Source organism: Canis lupus, chromosome 12 (genome assembly GCF_048164855.1).
Source record: "Canis lupus baileyi chromosome 12, mCanLup2.hap1, whole genome shotgun sequence".
In the NCBI taxonomy this organism is placed as follows: domain Eukaryota; kingdom Metazoa; phylum Chordata; class Mammalia; order Carnivora; family Canidae; genus Canis; species Canis lupus.
The window spans coordinates 43728783-43744508 of record NC_132849.1 but is presented as its reverse complement, the minus strand read 5'-3'; the positions used below and the strand labels follow the sequence as shown (position 1 = coordinate 43744508).

General features: G+C 43.4%; 1 protein-coding gene and 1 long non-coding RNA gene across 5 annotated transcripts in view; one reads left to right on the top strand and one right to left on the bottom strand.

The window, feature by feature from the left end:
• Nucleotides 1-11844, top strand: part of GCKR (glucokinase regulator) — a 34386-nt gene extending 22542 nt beyond the window's left edge. For 2 of the 3 annotated variants that reach the window (XM_072771451.1, XM_072771450.1), the window contains exons 17-19: nt 3134-3283; nt 5396-5530; nt 5998-11844. In XM_072771451.1, the coding sequence (XP_072627552.1) occupies nt 3134-3283; nt 5396-5530; nt 5998-6168 (456 nt within the window). In that variant the 3' untranslated portion in view covers nt 6169-11844. Of the gene's footprint in view, nt 1-3133; nt 3284-5395; nt 5531-5997 lie in introns of those variants that run through there. The other variant, XR_012005016.1, reaches the window with a different exon arrangement.
• LOC140601966 (uncharacterized) overlaps nt 2554-15726 on the bottom strand; it is a 14268-nt gene continuing 1095 nt past the window's right edge. The window contains exons 2-5 of one of the 2 annotated variants that reach the window (XR_012005024.1): nt 13447-15010; nt 13187-13362; nt 5377-5574; nt 2554-2905 (exon numbers count right to left, since the gene is read on the bottom strand). This is a non-coding gene — a long non-coding RNA (uncharacterized lncRNA). Of the gene's footprint in view, nt 2906-5376; nt 5575-13186; nt 15011-15726 lie in introns of both variants that reach the window. The other variant, XR_012005023.1, reaches the window with a different exon arrangement.

The following is a 15726-nucleotide window of genomic DNA, read 5'->3' as shown; positions in this document are numbered from 1 at the left end:
CATTTGGGTTTTAACCATGCAAAAGTCTTTTTAAAAATATTTCTGGGGTAGGGCAGCCGGGGAGGCTCAGTGGTTTGGTGCTGCCCTCAGCCCAGGGTGTGATCCTGGAGACCCGGGTTCGAGTCCCATGTCAGGCTCCCTACATGGAGCCTGCTTCTCCCTCTGCCTATGTCTCTGCCTTTCTCTCTCTCTCTGTCTCTCATGAATAAAAAAAAAAAATTCTGAGGTAGAACTTATTAATCCATTTTTTGTTGAATCTGGACCTTGAGGCACTGAAAGCTCTCTACTATCCCCAGTTTATAAAATAATTCTACCTGTGTTTTCTTCTAGTACATGTTTCTTTTAGTAAAAATGGTTTCTTTTTTTTTTTTAAACACGTAGACCTGCAGTTCATTAGTTCATTGTGTATGGATTAAGGTATGAACCCAATCATATATTTTTTCTAAGTGACTATCTGATTGTCTCAATATATTTTTTAAGTTCATCTTTTTCTGAGTGATTTGAGACATATCCTTTATCAGATACTTAGTTCCCATGTGCACTGGTTTATTTCTGGATTTTCTGTTCTGTTCTACCAGTCTGTCTATTGATGTGATGGTGCCATACAGTTTAAATATAGAGGCTTAATTGTAGGCTTAATATCTGAAAGGTTAGTGCTTTTCTCATTTTCTCATTACTTTTTTTTTTTTTTTAGAGGATTTTTCTAGGTAAAGTTGCTGTCTTTTTTCCATATGAACTTTAAAATGAATGTGTCTGGATTCAGATTATGTACACTTTAAAATATATTTTTTAAAGATTTTATTTATTTATTCATGAGAGACATAGAGAAAGAAGCAGAGACACAGGCAGAGGGAGAAGCAGGCTCCACACAGGGAGCCCAATGCAGGACTTGATTCTGGACCCAGGGATCATGCCCTGAGGCAAAGGCAGATGCTCAAGTGCTGAGCCACCCAGGTGTCCCTTTTTAAAATATTTTGGTTAATGATAGTTAGTGGCCTAAATGGTTATGTAATGGTTAGTGACATAAATGATATAACCCAGAATTGATTGCTCTCTTTCCCACTGGGCAGTCTGTGTACTGCCTACTAGCTAGCTTCATTTAGATTGGTCAGATTTCTGTGCTCTTTCTCTTTCTCTCTTTTGGCCAAATGAACCACAATATCTTTTTTTTTTCTTCCTGTTTTTATTTAAATCCTGTTAATAGGGACACCTGGGTGGCTCAGCGGTTGAGCGTTGGCCTTTGGCTCAGGGCATGATCCTAGACTCCCGGCATCGAGGCCCGCATCAGGCTTCCTGCATGGAGCCTGCTTCTCCCTCTGCCTGTGTCTCTGCCTCTCTCTCTAGGTCTTTCATGAAAAAATAAATAAAATCTAAAAATAAAATGAAATAAAATTAAAAAATAAATTCCTGTCAGTTAACATAGTGTCATATTAGTTTCAGGTGTACAGTATAGTGATTCAGCACTTCCAGACAACACCCTGTGTTCATCACAGCAAGTGCACTCCTTCATCCCCATCACCTGTTTAACCCATCCCCCACCTACCTCCCCTCTGGTGACCATCAGTTTGTTCTCTATAGTTAAGAGTCTGTTTCTTGATTTGTCTCTCTTCTTTTTTTCCCTTTGCTTGTTTGTTTTGTTTCTTAAATTCCACATGAGTGAAATCATATGGTATTTATCTTTCTCTGATTGATTTACTTCACTTAGAATAATAGTCTCTAGCTCCATCCCCATCATTGCAAATGTACTTATACAGTACTCATGTCCTTGTCAATCCCTTGTTAAGTATTTTCAGTATACCCTCTGCAAGGGGTGTGTGTGACCTGCTATTTGTAGAAGGAGGTAGAAGTAGTGGTAGCCTGTTCCCTTGCCTGGCCAGGACCAAGTAATTAATCCTCTCAATTCCTTGTCTGGACTCCTGTTACAGTAATAGATGCAAAGTGCAGCAATAGATGTTATAAGAGCAAGAGATGAGGGCTAAGGACAGGTGGCGTTTATACTCACAGTACTATGTGTTTGTGCAGCGTTTTAGTTTTCAGTGTGCTATCACGTACATTATCTTATTCACCCAGGAGATGACTGTGGCCAAGTAGGAAACGCCCTCATCACCAATCAGAAGACCTGAATTTAGGTCCTGATTCTGCATCTCACTTTCCTATAAACGTATTCAAGTTACTTTACTTTTTTTTTTTAATTTTTATTTATTTATGATAGTCACAGAGAGAGAGAGAGAGGCAGAGACACAGGCAGAGGGAGAAGCAGGCTCCATGCACCGGGAGCCCGACGTGGGATTCGATCCCGGGTCTCCAGATTCGCGCCCTGGGCCAAAGGCAGGCGCCAAACCGCTGCGCCACCCAGGGATCCCACTTTACTTTTTTTTTTTTTAAGATTTGTTTATTTATTTGAGAGAGGGAGAGAGAAAGAGTGAGAACCAGCAGTTGGAGGGGCAGAGGAAAAAGGAATGTCCAGCAGACTCCCCACTGAATGTGGAGCCCAGCACAGGGCTTGATCCCACGACCTTGAGATCATGACCTGAGCCAAAATCAAGAGTCAGATGCTTAACTGATGAGCCACCCAGGCCCTCAAGTTACTTTATTTCTAACCTCTAATTTCCACATATGTAAAAATGAGGATAGAAAATCCTATTTCATTAGGTTGTTATAATTGTTAAATTGAATTAATTCTCAACAAACATGTATTGATCAGTAACCATGTATCAGCCATTATCAAAAAGATTAGGGCTCTGGAGCAGAATAAGACACTATCTTTGCTCCCGAGGGGCCTTTGGTTGCATGGAACGAATCCCAGGACTTTCACTCCTTGTATCAGGTACCTGGAGAGCAGAAGGAAAGTTCTGATATGCCCAAAACCATTCTGTGGAAGATCTCAGAAAAGATATCTGTGTACCTAGGGATCAAAACCAAAAATATGTGACACCACCAGGCTTACCTGGGACTGTTTGGCTTACAGCTACTATCCTAACATCTAAACTCAGGGAGTGCTGAAACAAATTACGTCTGTATTTGGGTCTCTCTTTTTTGATCCCTGGATTCCCACGTGACAATGGGGCCCTATTCACCCTGTTGCTCTATCCTCCTCTAATTTCCGTTACCTCCGTATGTGTGCCCTATTTAGAAGTTCCAGCATGAGCTAAGCACCAAGTGGATACTGAATACTGTGAGCACAGGGGCCCATGTGCTTCTTGGGAAGATCCTCCAAAACCACATGTTGGACCTCCGCATCCGCAACTCTAAGCTCTTCTGGCGGGCGCTGGCCATGCTGCAGGTAGGCCATGATGGGCCGGGGCTGTGTGGGGCTGTGTTGGGCCTGGTCTCATGCCTAGACTGCCACAGAGATAAGGGGACACGTGGGGCTAAGGGCTGACTTTTCTCCTGCACCTCCACTTCCTCCTATCAGAGTCATCCTCCACTCTAGGGAGTGTATGTGCATGCATGGGTAAATGTCTGAGATTATAGCTATCAGACAAGATTATTTCAGTTACAAGTATGTGACAGAAGTCTAATTCATAGTGGTTTAAGCTAAACAAGGCAAATGACCGGCCCATGTAACTGAAGTCTCAGGGGAGCTGGATCCAGATACTCAAAGCAATGTGCTCCAGAATGTCAGCCCTTTACTCTCCTCTGTGTCCCTCTCATTCTCAGGCAGGTTTTCTCCAGTAGGTGGCATAACTGGCCGCCAGCAGTGCCAGCCTAGCATCCCACCAAGGTAGCAACCCAAGTGGAAGGAGAGTTTATCTGTCCCTGTGATTCCCACGAATGCCTGGCAGGAAGGGCTCTTGCTGGCTTGTCTTGGGTCACATGCCATTCCTGAGCCAGTCACTATTCTCCAGGGGAAAGCAGCTCTCTACCCAGGCCTGGCTCATGTGCTCTCGCCATGGGATGGCACTGGAGGAATAGGGTGGGAAGGGAGCCTCAGACAAACAGCATGGCCTCAGAACGGCAGAGCCATAGTTCCCCAGAGGAAGATCAAGGTGCTGGTACTAGGAGGATGAGAAATGGCTGCTGAGCAGAGAGCACAACAGATGGTCATGAAAGGATTTTTTTTTTTTTAAGTATAAGTATGTCCGGTGCAAGAGTTGAGGCATACTAATGCTATATTTTTCATTATTCATTTGAAATTCCTATTTTGCTGTATTTTTATTTGCTAAGTCTCAGAACTCTACATAAAGGGAATCAGTCAATCAATGAGCATTTAGTGAACACCCGCCGCATCCCTAAAACAACCTTCTCAAATGAGTAGAACCAACCAACCAGGAAAAGAAAAGTGCTTTATGCTTTTTTAGTTCCTGGGGTTGGTATGTTTAGGGGAAATCAGAGATAGGTATGATCCAGTCTTTGCCATTCCAGAGTGGCTCATCTAGTGGAGGAGAGACAAAACCTACATTGAAAAAAGAACAATGAAGTGTCTAACTGTATGATCCTTGCCGAAGTCCAGTAGAATTTCAAGGAACGTCCAGTTCAAATGTACTAGAGCAAAACAGAAGCCACCAGGGCTGCCCTCTGTTTCTTTTTAATTCCCCCTCTTTCTCTCTCTCTCTCTTTTTAAAGATTTTGTTATTTATTTGAGAGAGAGAGAGAGAGAGAGAGCATGAGCTGGCAGAAGAGGCAGAGGCAGATGGAGAGGGAGAGGCAGACTCCCCACTGAGTGGTGAGCCTGATGCAGGACTGGATCCCAGGACATGAGCTGGATGCAGATGCCCAACCAACTGAGCCACCTAGGCAGCCCTCACCTGTTTCTTTTTTAATGCAGCACTTAGAAAATCTTAAATTACATATGTGGCTCACATTATATTTCTGTTGGGCAGTGCTGAGCTAGCAGAGGGAAAGGGTGGTGACAAAACAGGATCAGCTTTGGCAGGTGAGCAGTCTTGGCAGAGGTGTAAAAGATGGATGGGGTTAAGGAAGAAACCAGGAGGGGCTGCTGGCGATTTGGCTGAAAGTATGACCAATTTGCTCTTAATCCTCCAGTTTGGGACGCTTGGGTGGCTCAGTGGTTGAGCATCTGCCTTTGGCTCAGGGCGTGATCCCAGGGTCCCAGGATCGAGTCCCACATCAGGCTTCCTGCACGGAGCCTGCTTCTCCCTCTGCCTATGTCTCTGCTTTTCTCTCTGTATCTCTCATGAATAAATACATAAAATCTTTAAAAAGTCCTTCAGTTTAACCTAGCCAATCAAAGCCCACCACTAACCCTTTTTCTTCACACCTGGGGACTGTGAGTTTGGGATCACCTATAGGGACCAATTCTCTACAGCCTCCATGGCCAGTCTTCAGGATCCCATGCACCTGTCCCATCTCCCACTTCTTTCTCCTCCTCGACTCCATTCTCCACTCCCCCTGGCTTCCTAGCCCAGCACTGACCTTCCCACTTCTTCCACAGCGGTTCTCTGGACAGCCCAAGGCTCGGTGCATCGAGACCCTCCTCCAGGTGATCCACTTCCCCCAGCCACTGTCGGATGATATTCGGGCTTCTCCGATCTCCGTCCACATCCAGACCGCACACGAGAAGGAACAGGTATCCTGCCGGCAGCTTGTCATTCAGCAAACATTTAGCGAGTCCTTTGTATGTAGGAGAAATTCTGCTTGGTACTGGGTTTACAAGGCTCAGTGACATTCTGCCAAGAAGCTCCCTGTTCCTGAGGGAGACGTGATTGTGACAGGAGGCACAGACGTGCGAATGGCGTCAGAGGGGTGCAGAAATGGGGCCTTCAGTTCTGCTTAGGAGGGGAGTCAGGAAAGGGGGAAGGGGGCCTTCGAACTGGGTCTTAAAGATGAATAGGAGTTTTCGGGTCCGGGTGAAGGCTTCTCTCTGTTCTTAACCCACCTCACTACAATTTCTGGTGTTGGTAACTCTCTTCTATCCTAGCGTCCAACCTAGTGGCTTCTGACTCCCTCCCACACGCTACACTCTGGGTCTTCCAGGGTTCCTTCCCCATGGCCTCACTCTCTCGGGCTTCAGGTGTCCCGACCTCTTCCCCACAGGTGATCCCCATAGCCCTGCTGAGCCTCCTGTTCCGGTGTTCCATCCTTGAGGCGCAGGCGCACCTGGCTGCAGCTCCGTCAGTCTGTGAGGCTGTCAGGAGCGCCCTCACCGGGCCAGGGCGCAAGCGCAGCACGGACCCCTTGGAAGCACTAGAGCCTGCCCTGCTGTGAACTGGTGTGAACTGGTGTTTCTGGGCGGTGAAGCCCTCGGAGGCCCATTGGACTAGCAGCACGTGTGGTGGGAGGAGAGGCCCAGTCCCCGTGCCACCCGCAGCCCAGGATGGGGAGAAAGAGCCTCTCTATCTTGGGGAAGTTCTTAGCGGTCTCCACTGTTACTGGCATGTTCTGACTTCAGAAATAAAGTGAAATGCCTTGTTTTGGAAAGTTAACCTTCCTCACTCAGTAGATCAGAATCAATAAATTAGAGGTGGGAGAAGATGAGTGGCATGGTTGGTCCCAACAACCGGTTTGTTTCTTTACTCCTCCCTCTGTCCCCACCAAGCCCATTTCACTGGCCACTGATCCAGACCTTATTCCAACCTCTCTGTATCCTCATCTCCAATACCTAGGTTCATGTGTGTGCGCACCTGCACAGAATCACACAAAGAAGGAGAGCGGGGAACATAGATAATTCCAGAGGAAGAGGGAAAAACTTGTGTCCCCAACATAGGACACCCAGAAAAAGAATCCCAATTAGACAGGACAGGTTCCTTATCACTAGAATGAAAACTACATCCACAGGTTAGATCCTGCCCAAGTGTGTAAGGGGAACATAAGGAACTCTGGGGTGCTGAAGAGCCTTTGGTGGTGAGATGTGAAAAACACTCAGAAGCCCCTGTCTGGGGGTGCCTGGGTGGCTGAGTCAGTTTTAAGTGTCTGCCTTCAGCTCAGGTCATGATCCTGGGGTCCTGGATCGAGCCCTGGGTCAGGCTCCCTGCTCAGTGAGGAGTCGGCTTCTCCCTCTTCCTCTGCTCTCCCCACCTCCTGCTCATGCTCTCTCTCCCCTCTCTCTCCCCACTCCTGCTCATGCTCTCTCTCTCCAAGAAAAAATAAAATCTAAAAGCAAGCAAGCAAGCAAGGAAGCCCCATTCTGTCCATTTTAGTCATCAGCTGTCACCTGTTTTGATATATCAAAGGCAAACCTGGCTCATCCGAGACCCATGCCAGCTCTTAGTGCCTAGGATATAGGACTCTGATATTAGAGAGTTGGCTCCCCCTTGTGCCAGAAAAGTACACACATGTAAAACCAGAGAGGTACACAAAACCTCTGAGGCTCTCTGAAAACTTCAGGCACTAGAGTGCATTCCAAGAAGCCAAACAGATTTTGGTTTTATGAGCATGGAGTAGCCAACTTTTTAAAAAAAATTAATCATTAGAGACACACAGGGGCAGAGGCAGATTCCATGCAGGGAGTCTGATGTGGGACTTGATCCTAGGACTACAGGATCACACACTAGGTGGAAGGCAGGGGCTGCACCGCTGAGCCACCCAGGGATCCTGAGTAACTCACTTCTTAAAGGCAGCTGTAAGTGCTCTCTAAATATCTGTGGGCCTCCAGCCTCTATCTGAGCTCTCTTTTCCTGCTGTACATTTACATTGGACCTTAGATCCTTAAGCAGTGCCACTTTCCTCAGCCACCACTCCCCTGACTTCTCAGTGTCATCCCTTTGTTTTTCATCCTCCAAAACACCTCTTCCTAACTCTACGGCTCAAAATGTGTAGAGTGAAGAAAGTCTTCTTCACTCTTCCTGCAAAAGCTCTCTGCTTCTTTTTACCCTGAACTCTCCTGCTTGTGTTTTCTTTGGGTAAATTCCTCTCTCTTCTTGGCATCACAGCTGGGACAGGGCAGAAGAGATACCCAGCTTTCTAGTACTGGAGAGGGAAAAGTACCCCCTTGATCCTGTCAATGATGCCAGCATGTGCAGTAGCCCCACTTCCACATGTGGAATGGATATGGTTCAGGGTCATATTTCCCCAAGGATGGATGCAGGAGGACTGTAGAAGTCCAGAGGTTGTTTTGGTTTGGTTAGGTTTGGTTTGTTTTTTTGCCATGTACTTGAATGGTGCAATGCTATCAAGTTGATTCAACTGCTGGACAGTTGTGTAAGATGTTCAGGTGTAACGAACTAGGTGGAGTAGGTGCTGGAGACAGTCAGGCATATGGAGGAGATAAGATGGCTATGGTCTGATGCCCACCCCCAGGAATTCATGAGAACATAGGAACAATTCCAACACAAGACAGAGAGAGTTGAAGTGGATTCGAACAGCAAGCTAGGTACGGAGAGCTGCCAGAATTATTTGGGGGGATATTATAAGGTAGGCCAAGAGTCAAGGAAAATTTTGGAAGAAAGGAGGTTGAGGTAGGGTGATGGAACATCCAAAGAAAACTTGGAAATGTTCGGACACTGTTGTGGTTCCAATATCAGAGAGTCAGGTCATTGTCAATAGAATCTGACCTCTAGGCAGAGCTAAAGAGATTCAAAGATTTTTTAGAATTATGCAGAGACAAATGGTAGGATGACAACATTTACCATTATTTTGGAGAAAGTAAACTTCTGAGATAAGAAAGGTGTAATCTGTTATCAACAACACAAGGCAGTAATTCTGCTGAAATGATGGAAGGATTTGTCCCAGAAGACTGGGATTGTCCCAGAAGATTGGATTGTGGAAGACGAAGTCAACAATTTCCTGCTATACTCATTTGCTTGAAGACAAGTAAGAGGTAAGGGTGGAAGATATTTGGATATTGCATATATTTCAAACTTACTATATTAAAAACTGGAGCCCAGGATCTCTCCTCCAAATAACTGTTCTTTTCATAACGTAGTTGGTCTTGAATAGTAGATAGGCTGGGGCCAGGCACGTGGGACAGTAAGGCCGGTGATTAAGGGGCCCCAATGTGGCTCCAGGGATGGAACACAGCAAATGTCTAATATCTGATCCCAATTCAGCTATAATTTGGACAGGTGGGTCAATCTCAGGCACTGAATCTAGGCAGTGTAAAATATTTCTTTCCTGGAAGAGAGAAGATTGGGGCTTACCTGTAAACTAGTGACTACATTGCTCTGTCATGGGAGAAAGAGACAGGCAGGGGAGCCAGGAGCATCTTGTAAGGCCAGAAAGTAAAAAGCATCCATAAAAACAAAAGGATTCGGTCATATTGAAAGGAAAAAGGAGCCAACCCGAGAGAGCTCCCAAAGGCCAAAGTTGGAACAATTTGAGCAACAAAAGAAATAATGTTGTATTGGACTAAAACACAAAGTACAAAATAAGTATGCATGAGTTTGTACTGCTATAACAAAAGAATTGAACAAATAAGAGGAGACAAATTTTCTCTATACAAGAATTCCAAATAACATTGTGTAGATAGGGCAGCCCAGGTGGCTCAGCGGTTTAGCGCCGCCTTCAGCTCCGGGAGTGGTCCTGGAGACCCAGGATCGAGTCCCACATGGGGCTTCTTGCATGGAGCCTACTTCTCCCTCTGTGTCTCTGTCCCTCTCTCTCTGTCTCTCTCTCTCTGTTTCTCATGAATAAATAAAGAAAATCTTTAAAAAACAACAACAACATTGTGTAGATATACCCCACTCCACCTCTCACTCCTTCCAGCCACAATGTAGGCTCCACTTAGGGGCTTGCTGCCAAAGCACTGAGAATAGAAAGAGAAAAAAGAGAGCTCCATGCAGGAGAAACTTGGCCAGCACAACCTTAGCCAGGTCATGAAGATTAGCAACACCCAGCTGATCTCATGTACTGCCTGATGTGATGTAATGAGAGGGGCATGTCGCCTCTGTGGTTTTTTCCCCCCAAAACACAGAACCTCAGTCTAAGCATACAGAAAACAGAAACCTAAATTTAAGAACCTGCCAGTACTCCTCAAAACTGTCACGGTCAGAGAAAACAAGGAAAGACTGAGAAACTGTCATAGACCAGAGGAGATTAAGGAGGCATGACAACTAAATCCAACATGGACCCTCGATTGGATCCTAGACAAAAAAAAGGATGTAAGTGGGAAAATTGGTGAAATCTGAATGAAGTTTGGCATTTAGTTAAAAGTAAATGTACCAATGTTATCACATAGATTTAACAAATGTACCAACGTTCTACAGCAACGTTAGGTGAAGCTGAGTGAAGGGCATACATGGACTCACCGCTATCTTTGCAACTTTTCTGTGAATCTAAAATGATTCCAAAACAGAGTTTATTAAGAAAATAAAATTCCTAAAAAAAAAAAAAAAAAAAAATTCCTGAGTACAATAATGTCTATGCGGGAAGGGGAAAATATAATTAAAATATTCTGAGGGGGACACCTGGGTGACTCAGTGGTTGAGCATCTGCCTTGGGCTAGGTCATGATCCTTGGGTTCTGGGATCGAGTCCTGCATCAGGCTCCCTGTTGGGAGCCTGCTTCTCCCTCTGTGTCTCTGCCTCTCTCTCTGGGTCTCTCATGAATTATAAATAAATCTTAAAAAAAAAAAAAAGATTTTGAGGGACTTGATTTATCATCCATAAAGAGAAGGTTTTAAGAATTTGGTATGTTAAAAAAATATATATATATACATTGCATTTCAAAGGATATCCACTAAAAATGGGGTTGCAAATTATCTGTAAAGGGCTAGATAGCAAATATTTTAGTCATTGTAGACCCCCTTTGGTGTTTGCTCTACCTACCTACTGTCATAGCATCAAAGTAGACATAGACAATGTGCAAAATGAGTGTGGCTGTGCTGGAATACATTGTTATTTACCAAAAAACAGGCATCAGGTTAGGTTTGACCCACAGGCCATAATTTGTCAATCCTTGCACTAAAAGAACAAGACCAGAGTTTATCTTCCAATGAATAAAGGGAAAAAATTGAGTAATTCATTAAAAATACCTAGTTATCTAACAAAAAGGCAAGAAATGAGAAAAAAAAACGAAATATAAAACAGGGTGAAACAGAAAGTGCCAAGTAAAAGGGTAATTTTGAATCTCATGCTTTAGTGATGACATTAAATATAATGGAACATGTAATGGAACTGCAAATGGAATACATGATGTTCAGGGTGGGAGAGTCTGTGTTGTATGAATGGAGGTCTCAGTTGTTGGGTTTCCTATGAACAATTTCCACGAGGATCCATACTCTAATAAAGACAGTTGGGAAGGAGGTGGGTAACTGGGTGATGGGCCCGTGATGTAATGAGTGCTCGGTGTTGTATGCAACTGATGAATCACTAAACTCCACCCTGAAATGAATAATACACTATATAGTAACTAACTTGAATTTAAATTAAAAAAAATTTTTTTTAAATTTAAAAAAAATAAAAACTTAAAAAAAATTTAAAAACGAAGACAGAAGAAAGTAGGAAGCACAAAGCAGTTTATTAAGGAAGTAAACCCTCAAGGTGGGAGAGTGGGCCGGCTCAGCGGTGGCAACTGCCCCGAGGTTACAGGAGTCTTTTCTTTTTATGTGTGTGTGTGTGTATGGGGTGGTCTCTAATGGAGGCTTCCAATCCTTTGAGGGACTCCTTCCACAGGTTGGGAGAGGTTAGTTTCTGACTTTACAAAGTTTGTCCCAGAACCGTCAGGGCAACCTTCCCTCTTGGGATTGGGGGTAGGGCTAAAACACAACGTGAATGCATTATAATGAGTCTGGGGGTTACCCTGGAGCAGAGGTGGGAGAGGAGAGTGGCCTGTCCTGCATCTGTGGCTCTTGGTCTATTAGCCAAGGGGTCCTGGAAGCCACAACTTCAAGATGCTGTGCCCCCTTCAGGCTTCTAATGTGTAACCATTTATCACCATCCTTGCCTCCAGCTTCTGTCTACCTAACTGCCTACTCTATCAGTGCTCCAATAAAATCTGTTTGTTTTAGATGTGTCTCTTGCACATTGCATATATTTAGATTTTGTTTATCCAACATTAAAACAAAAAGATATAGAAAAGTTGTAAGTAAAAGAAAGGGAAAAGATACACTATGCAAGTATCAGTCAAGAGAATATTGCTATAGCAATATTAGTATCAGACAAAAGAAGTAAAGGCTAAAAGTATTGTTAAAGAGGGTCTTCATAGTGATACAAGATTTAATTCACCAGGAATAAACAATGATTTTAAATAACACTTAAAAATACATAAAGCAAAACTCCTCCGTGTTCAAAGGAGAAATACACCCACGATCACTATGAAAGATTTTACATACTTGTCTTAGTAACTAGTGGGAAAAAAGCAGACAAAAGTTAAGGAATAATATAGACTTGAAAACACTGAGATGAACAGAATTGACCAAATGGTCATAGAGACGCTCCCCCCACCCCCACCACCAAAGGAAAACTCTGGAGAGACTTCTTTTAAAGACTTGTTTATTTGAGAGAGAGAGTGCAAGGGGAGGGCAGAGGGAGAGAGAGAGAGAGAGAGAGAGAGAGAGAGAATCCCAAGTAGACTCCCTGCTGAGGGTGGAGCACGATGTGGCCCTCCATCCCAGGACCCTGAGATCTTGACCTGAGCAGAAATCAAGATTCCAGTGCTTAACCGACTGAGGTGTCCTTGAAGAGACTATTTTTAACACCTGCCGAATACATTGTATTTTTAAGCAAATAATTTTTTTTAACTGACCATGAAGTGGGAATAAAGTCTTAGAATATTTCAAGGGAGTGAAATTAAAGTCTACATTCTGACCACAGTGCAAATTTGTTAGATAACTAGAAAATCCCCCTGTGCTTAGAAACTTAAAATGAACTACCAAATAACCCATGGATTAAAGGAGAAATCATCACGGAAATTAGAAAACAGTTGAAAGAGAATGATAAAATTTTTACATATCATAACTTGTGGAATGAAGCTAAAGTAGTACTTAGGAGAAAATTTATACTCTCAAATGCATATGTTAGGGAAAAGGGATTAAAAGTGAATGATCTAGGCATTTATCTCAAGAAATTAGGGGAACGAAACAGCAAGATAAATCCAAAGGAAGTAGAACTGTCCCAATAAAACTGGGGCAAAAACGAAAGTAGAAGTAAGGCAATAATAAAGACAAAGAGAGAAATTCTTGAAGTAGAAAGCAAACATACAGAAAATTGGTCCTTTGAAAGAATTAAGACTGACATATCTTTAGCAAGAAGACACAAATAACCAATATCATAAAACCAAGGAGACAGAACTGTGCTTGAATAACTTTATGTCAATACATTTGAAAGTGTAGATTAAATAGAAAGCTTACTAGAGGGACGCCTGGGTGGATCAGTGAGTGGTTGAGCTTCTGCCTTGTGCTCAGGTCCTGATCCTGGGATCTGGGATGGAGTTCTGCATCAGGCTTCTTGCAGGGAGCCTGCTTCTCCCTCTGCCTATGTCGCTCTGCCTCTCTCTCTCTGTGTGTGTCTTTATAAATAAACAAATCTTAAAAAAAAAGAAAAATCACTAAAAAATATAACACACCAAAGATGATTCAAAAAATTTACACATTCTCAATAGCATTGTAACCTGCAAGGAAATGAAATCTTTAGTCAAAAATCTTCACTCAAAGGGCAGCCCCGGTGGCGCAGCGGTTTGGCGCCGCCTGCAGCCCGGGATGTGATCCTGGAGACCGGGATCGAGTCCCACGTCGGGCTCCCTGCGTGGAGCCTGCTTCTCCCTCTGCCTGTGTCTCTGCCTCTCTCTTGCTCTCTCTGAATGAATAAATAAATAAATCTTAAAAAAAAAAAAAAAACTTCACTCAAAGAAACCTCCAGGCCTGTATGGCTTTGCCGACAAATTATAGCAAATGTTGAAGGATCAAGTAGTTCCAGTCTGATGCAAACTTTTTCAGGGCATTACAGAAAAAGACAAAACAACATTCCCCAACTCAGGAGTCTAGCACAACCCTCATACCAAAAGCCTGACAAAGACAGAACAAGAGAGAAAAATTATAGGATGGCCTCACTCATGAAAATAGGTAACAAAAATCCTAAACAAAATATTAGCAGCTAGAATACAGTATTATGTTTAAAAACAAAATGCCCAATTAACTCATGAAAGTGTGTTCACAAGTTAGTAATTATTAGTAACCAGAGAAATTTAAGTGAAGCAATGGAATACCGTTACCACATATACCCGATTGGCTAAAATGAAACAGCCTGACAATACCACACGTTGGTGTGAAAAAGAGGCAGGAAGAAATGCCATTCGCCGATCCCGGGTCTCCAAGGATCACGCCCTGGGCTGTAGGCGGTGCTAAACCGCTGAGCCACAGGGGCTGCCCTAGAGCAGGGATTCTTAATGTGCCGTCCTTGGTCCAACAGCAGCATCAGCAGCACCTGGAAACTCCTTAGAAATGCCAAATTCCTAAGATCCACTCCAAACTTACTCAATCAGCAATACTAGGGGGAGAGCCCAGCAGTCTGTGTTTTAACAAACCCTCCTGGTGATTTTGGTGTATATTAAAGCTTGAGAACCGCTACCGGAAAGAACTAGGAATATATATCCAGCAAGATACATGGGCAAGGATGTTTTTAACAGCACTGTCTATAATAGCCAGACATGGAAAACAAGCCAAATGTCCGTCAATATCGTAATTGGAAAATAAGTTATGCAGTGTAATGAAATAATGAAAATGAATCCTAGGTGTACCAAAGAGCATAGATGGCTCAAACATAATGGTGAGTAAATATTCAAGACACTAAGAATATATATTTTTATATACGCATAGAAAAAAGTGGGGTGCCTGGGTGGCTTCAGTGTCTACCTTTGGCTCAGGTCATGATCCTGGGGTCCTAGGATAGAGCCCTGCATTGGGCTCCCTGCTTAGTGAGGAGCCTGCTTTTCCCTCTCCCTCTGCCACTCCCCCCTCCACCGCTTTTGATCTCTCTCTTTCTCTCTTTCTCAAATAAATAAATTAATAAATAAAATCTTTGGGGAGCCCGGGTGGCTCAGCGGTTTAGCCCCGCCTTCGGTCCAGGGCGTGGTCCTGGAGACCCGGAATCGAGTCCCGCGTCGAGCTTCCTGCATGGAGCCTGCTTCTCCGTCTGCCTGTGTCTCTGCCTCTCTCTCTCTCTCTCTCTCTGTGTGTCTCTATGAATAAATGAATAAAATCTTTAAAAAAATAAAATCTTTTTTAAAAAGTCCTTGTCAAACCGTGCAAATGTATTCTAAGAACCAAAACTGTACCTCCGGCCCTAACCTTAGCTCTCCAGGTGGCATATAGTAGTATTGCCACATAATGTGTGCTCAGCCTGACAAGTATGGCTCTTTATAATTATCTTTATAGTGACTGCAAAGTATTTCATAATTTGGACATACCATATGTTATTTAGCCATTTCCTTGTTGATGGGCTTTCTGAGAATATTACTTTGGCTGCACCAATAGACTGAAAATTGTATAAAGTGAGAACCATAATTGCCTTTTTCAAAAACAGTGCCTGCTATTCAACAGTTATTTAATTGAATTGATTTTCCAGATTAACATTGGCATAAGAAAAAATACCCGGGCCAGTTTTATTTATCTTTATTATAGCATAGGCCGATTCCTTGTAAATTTTGTTTACAGTGAATTAGCATAGAAAATCCAGGTAGCTCTGGGTGTAATGATATAATAAATGTTCTAGAAAATGAGACCCTGGATTCTGAGATTATTTAATTTCCCTACGTGACATCTCTTCTCTGTTTCAGTGCTATAGCAACTAAGAAATGGGTTAAGCCTTGGAGTAGGAAATTATATGTATCACATTTTTCTGAGAGTGTTTACTTAAGATATCCAAGCTTTCTTAAATGTATTTGACTCTGTAT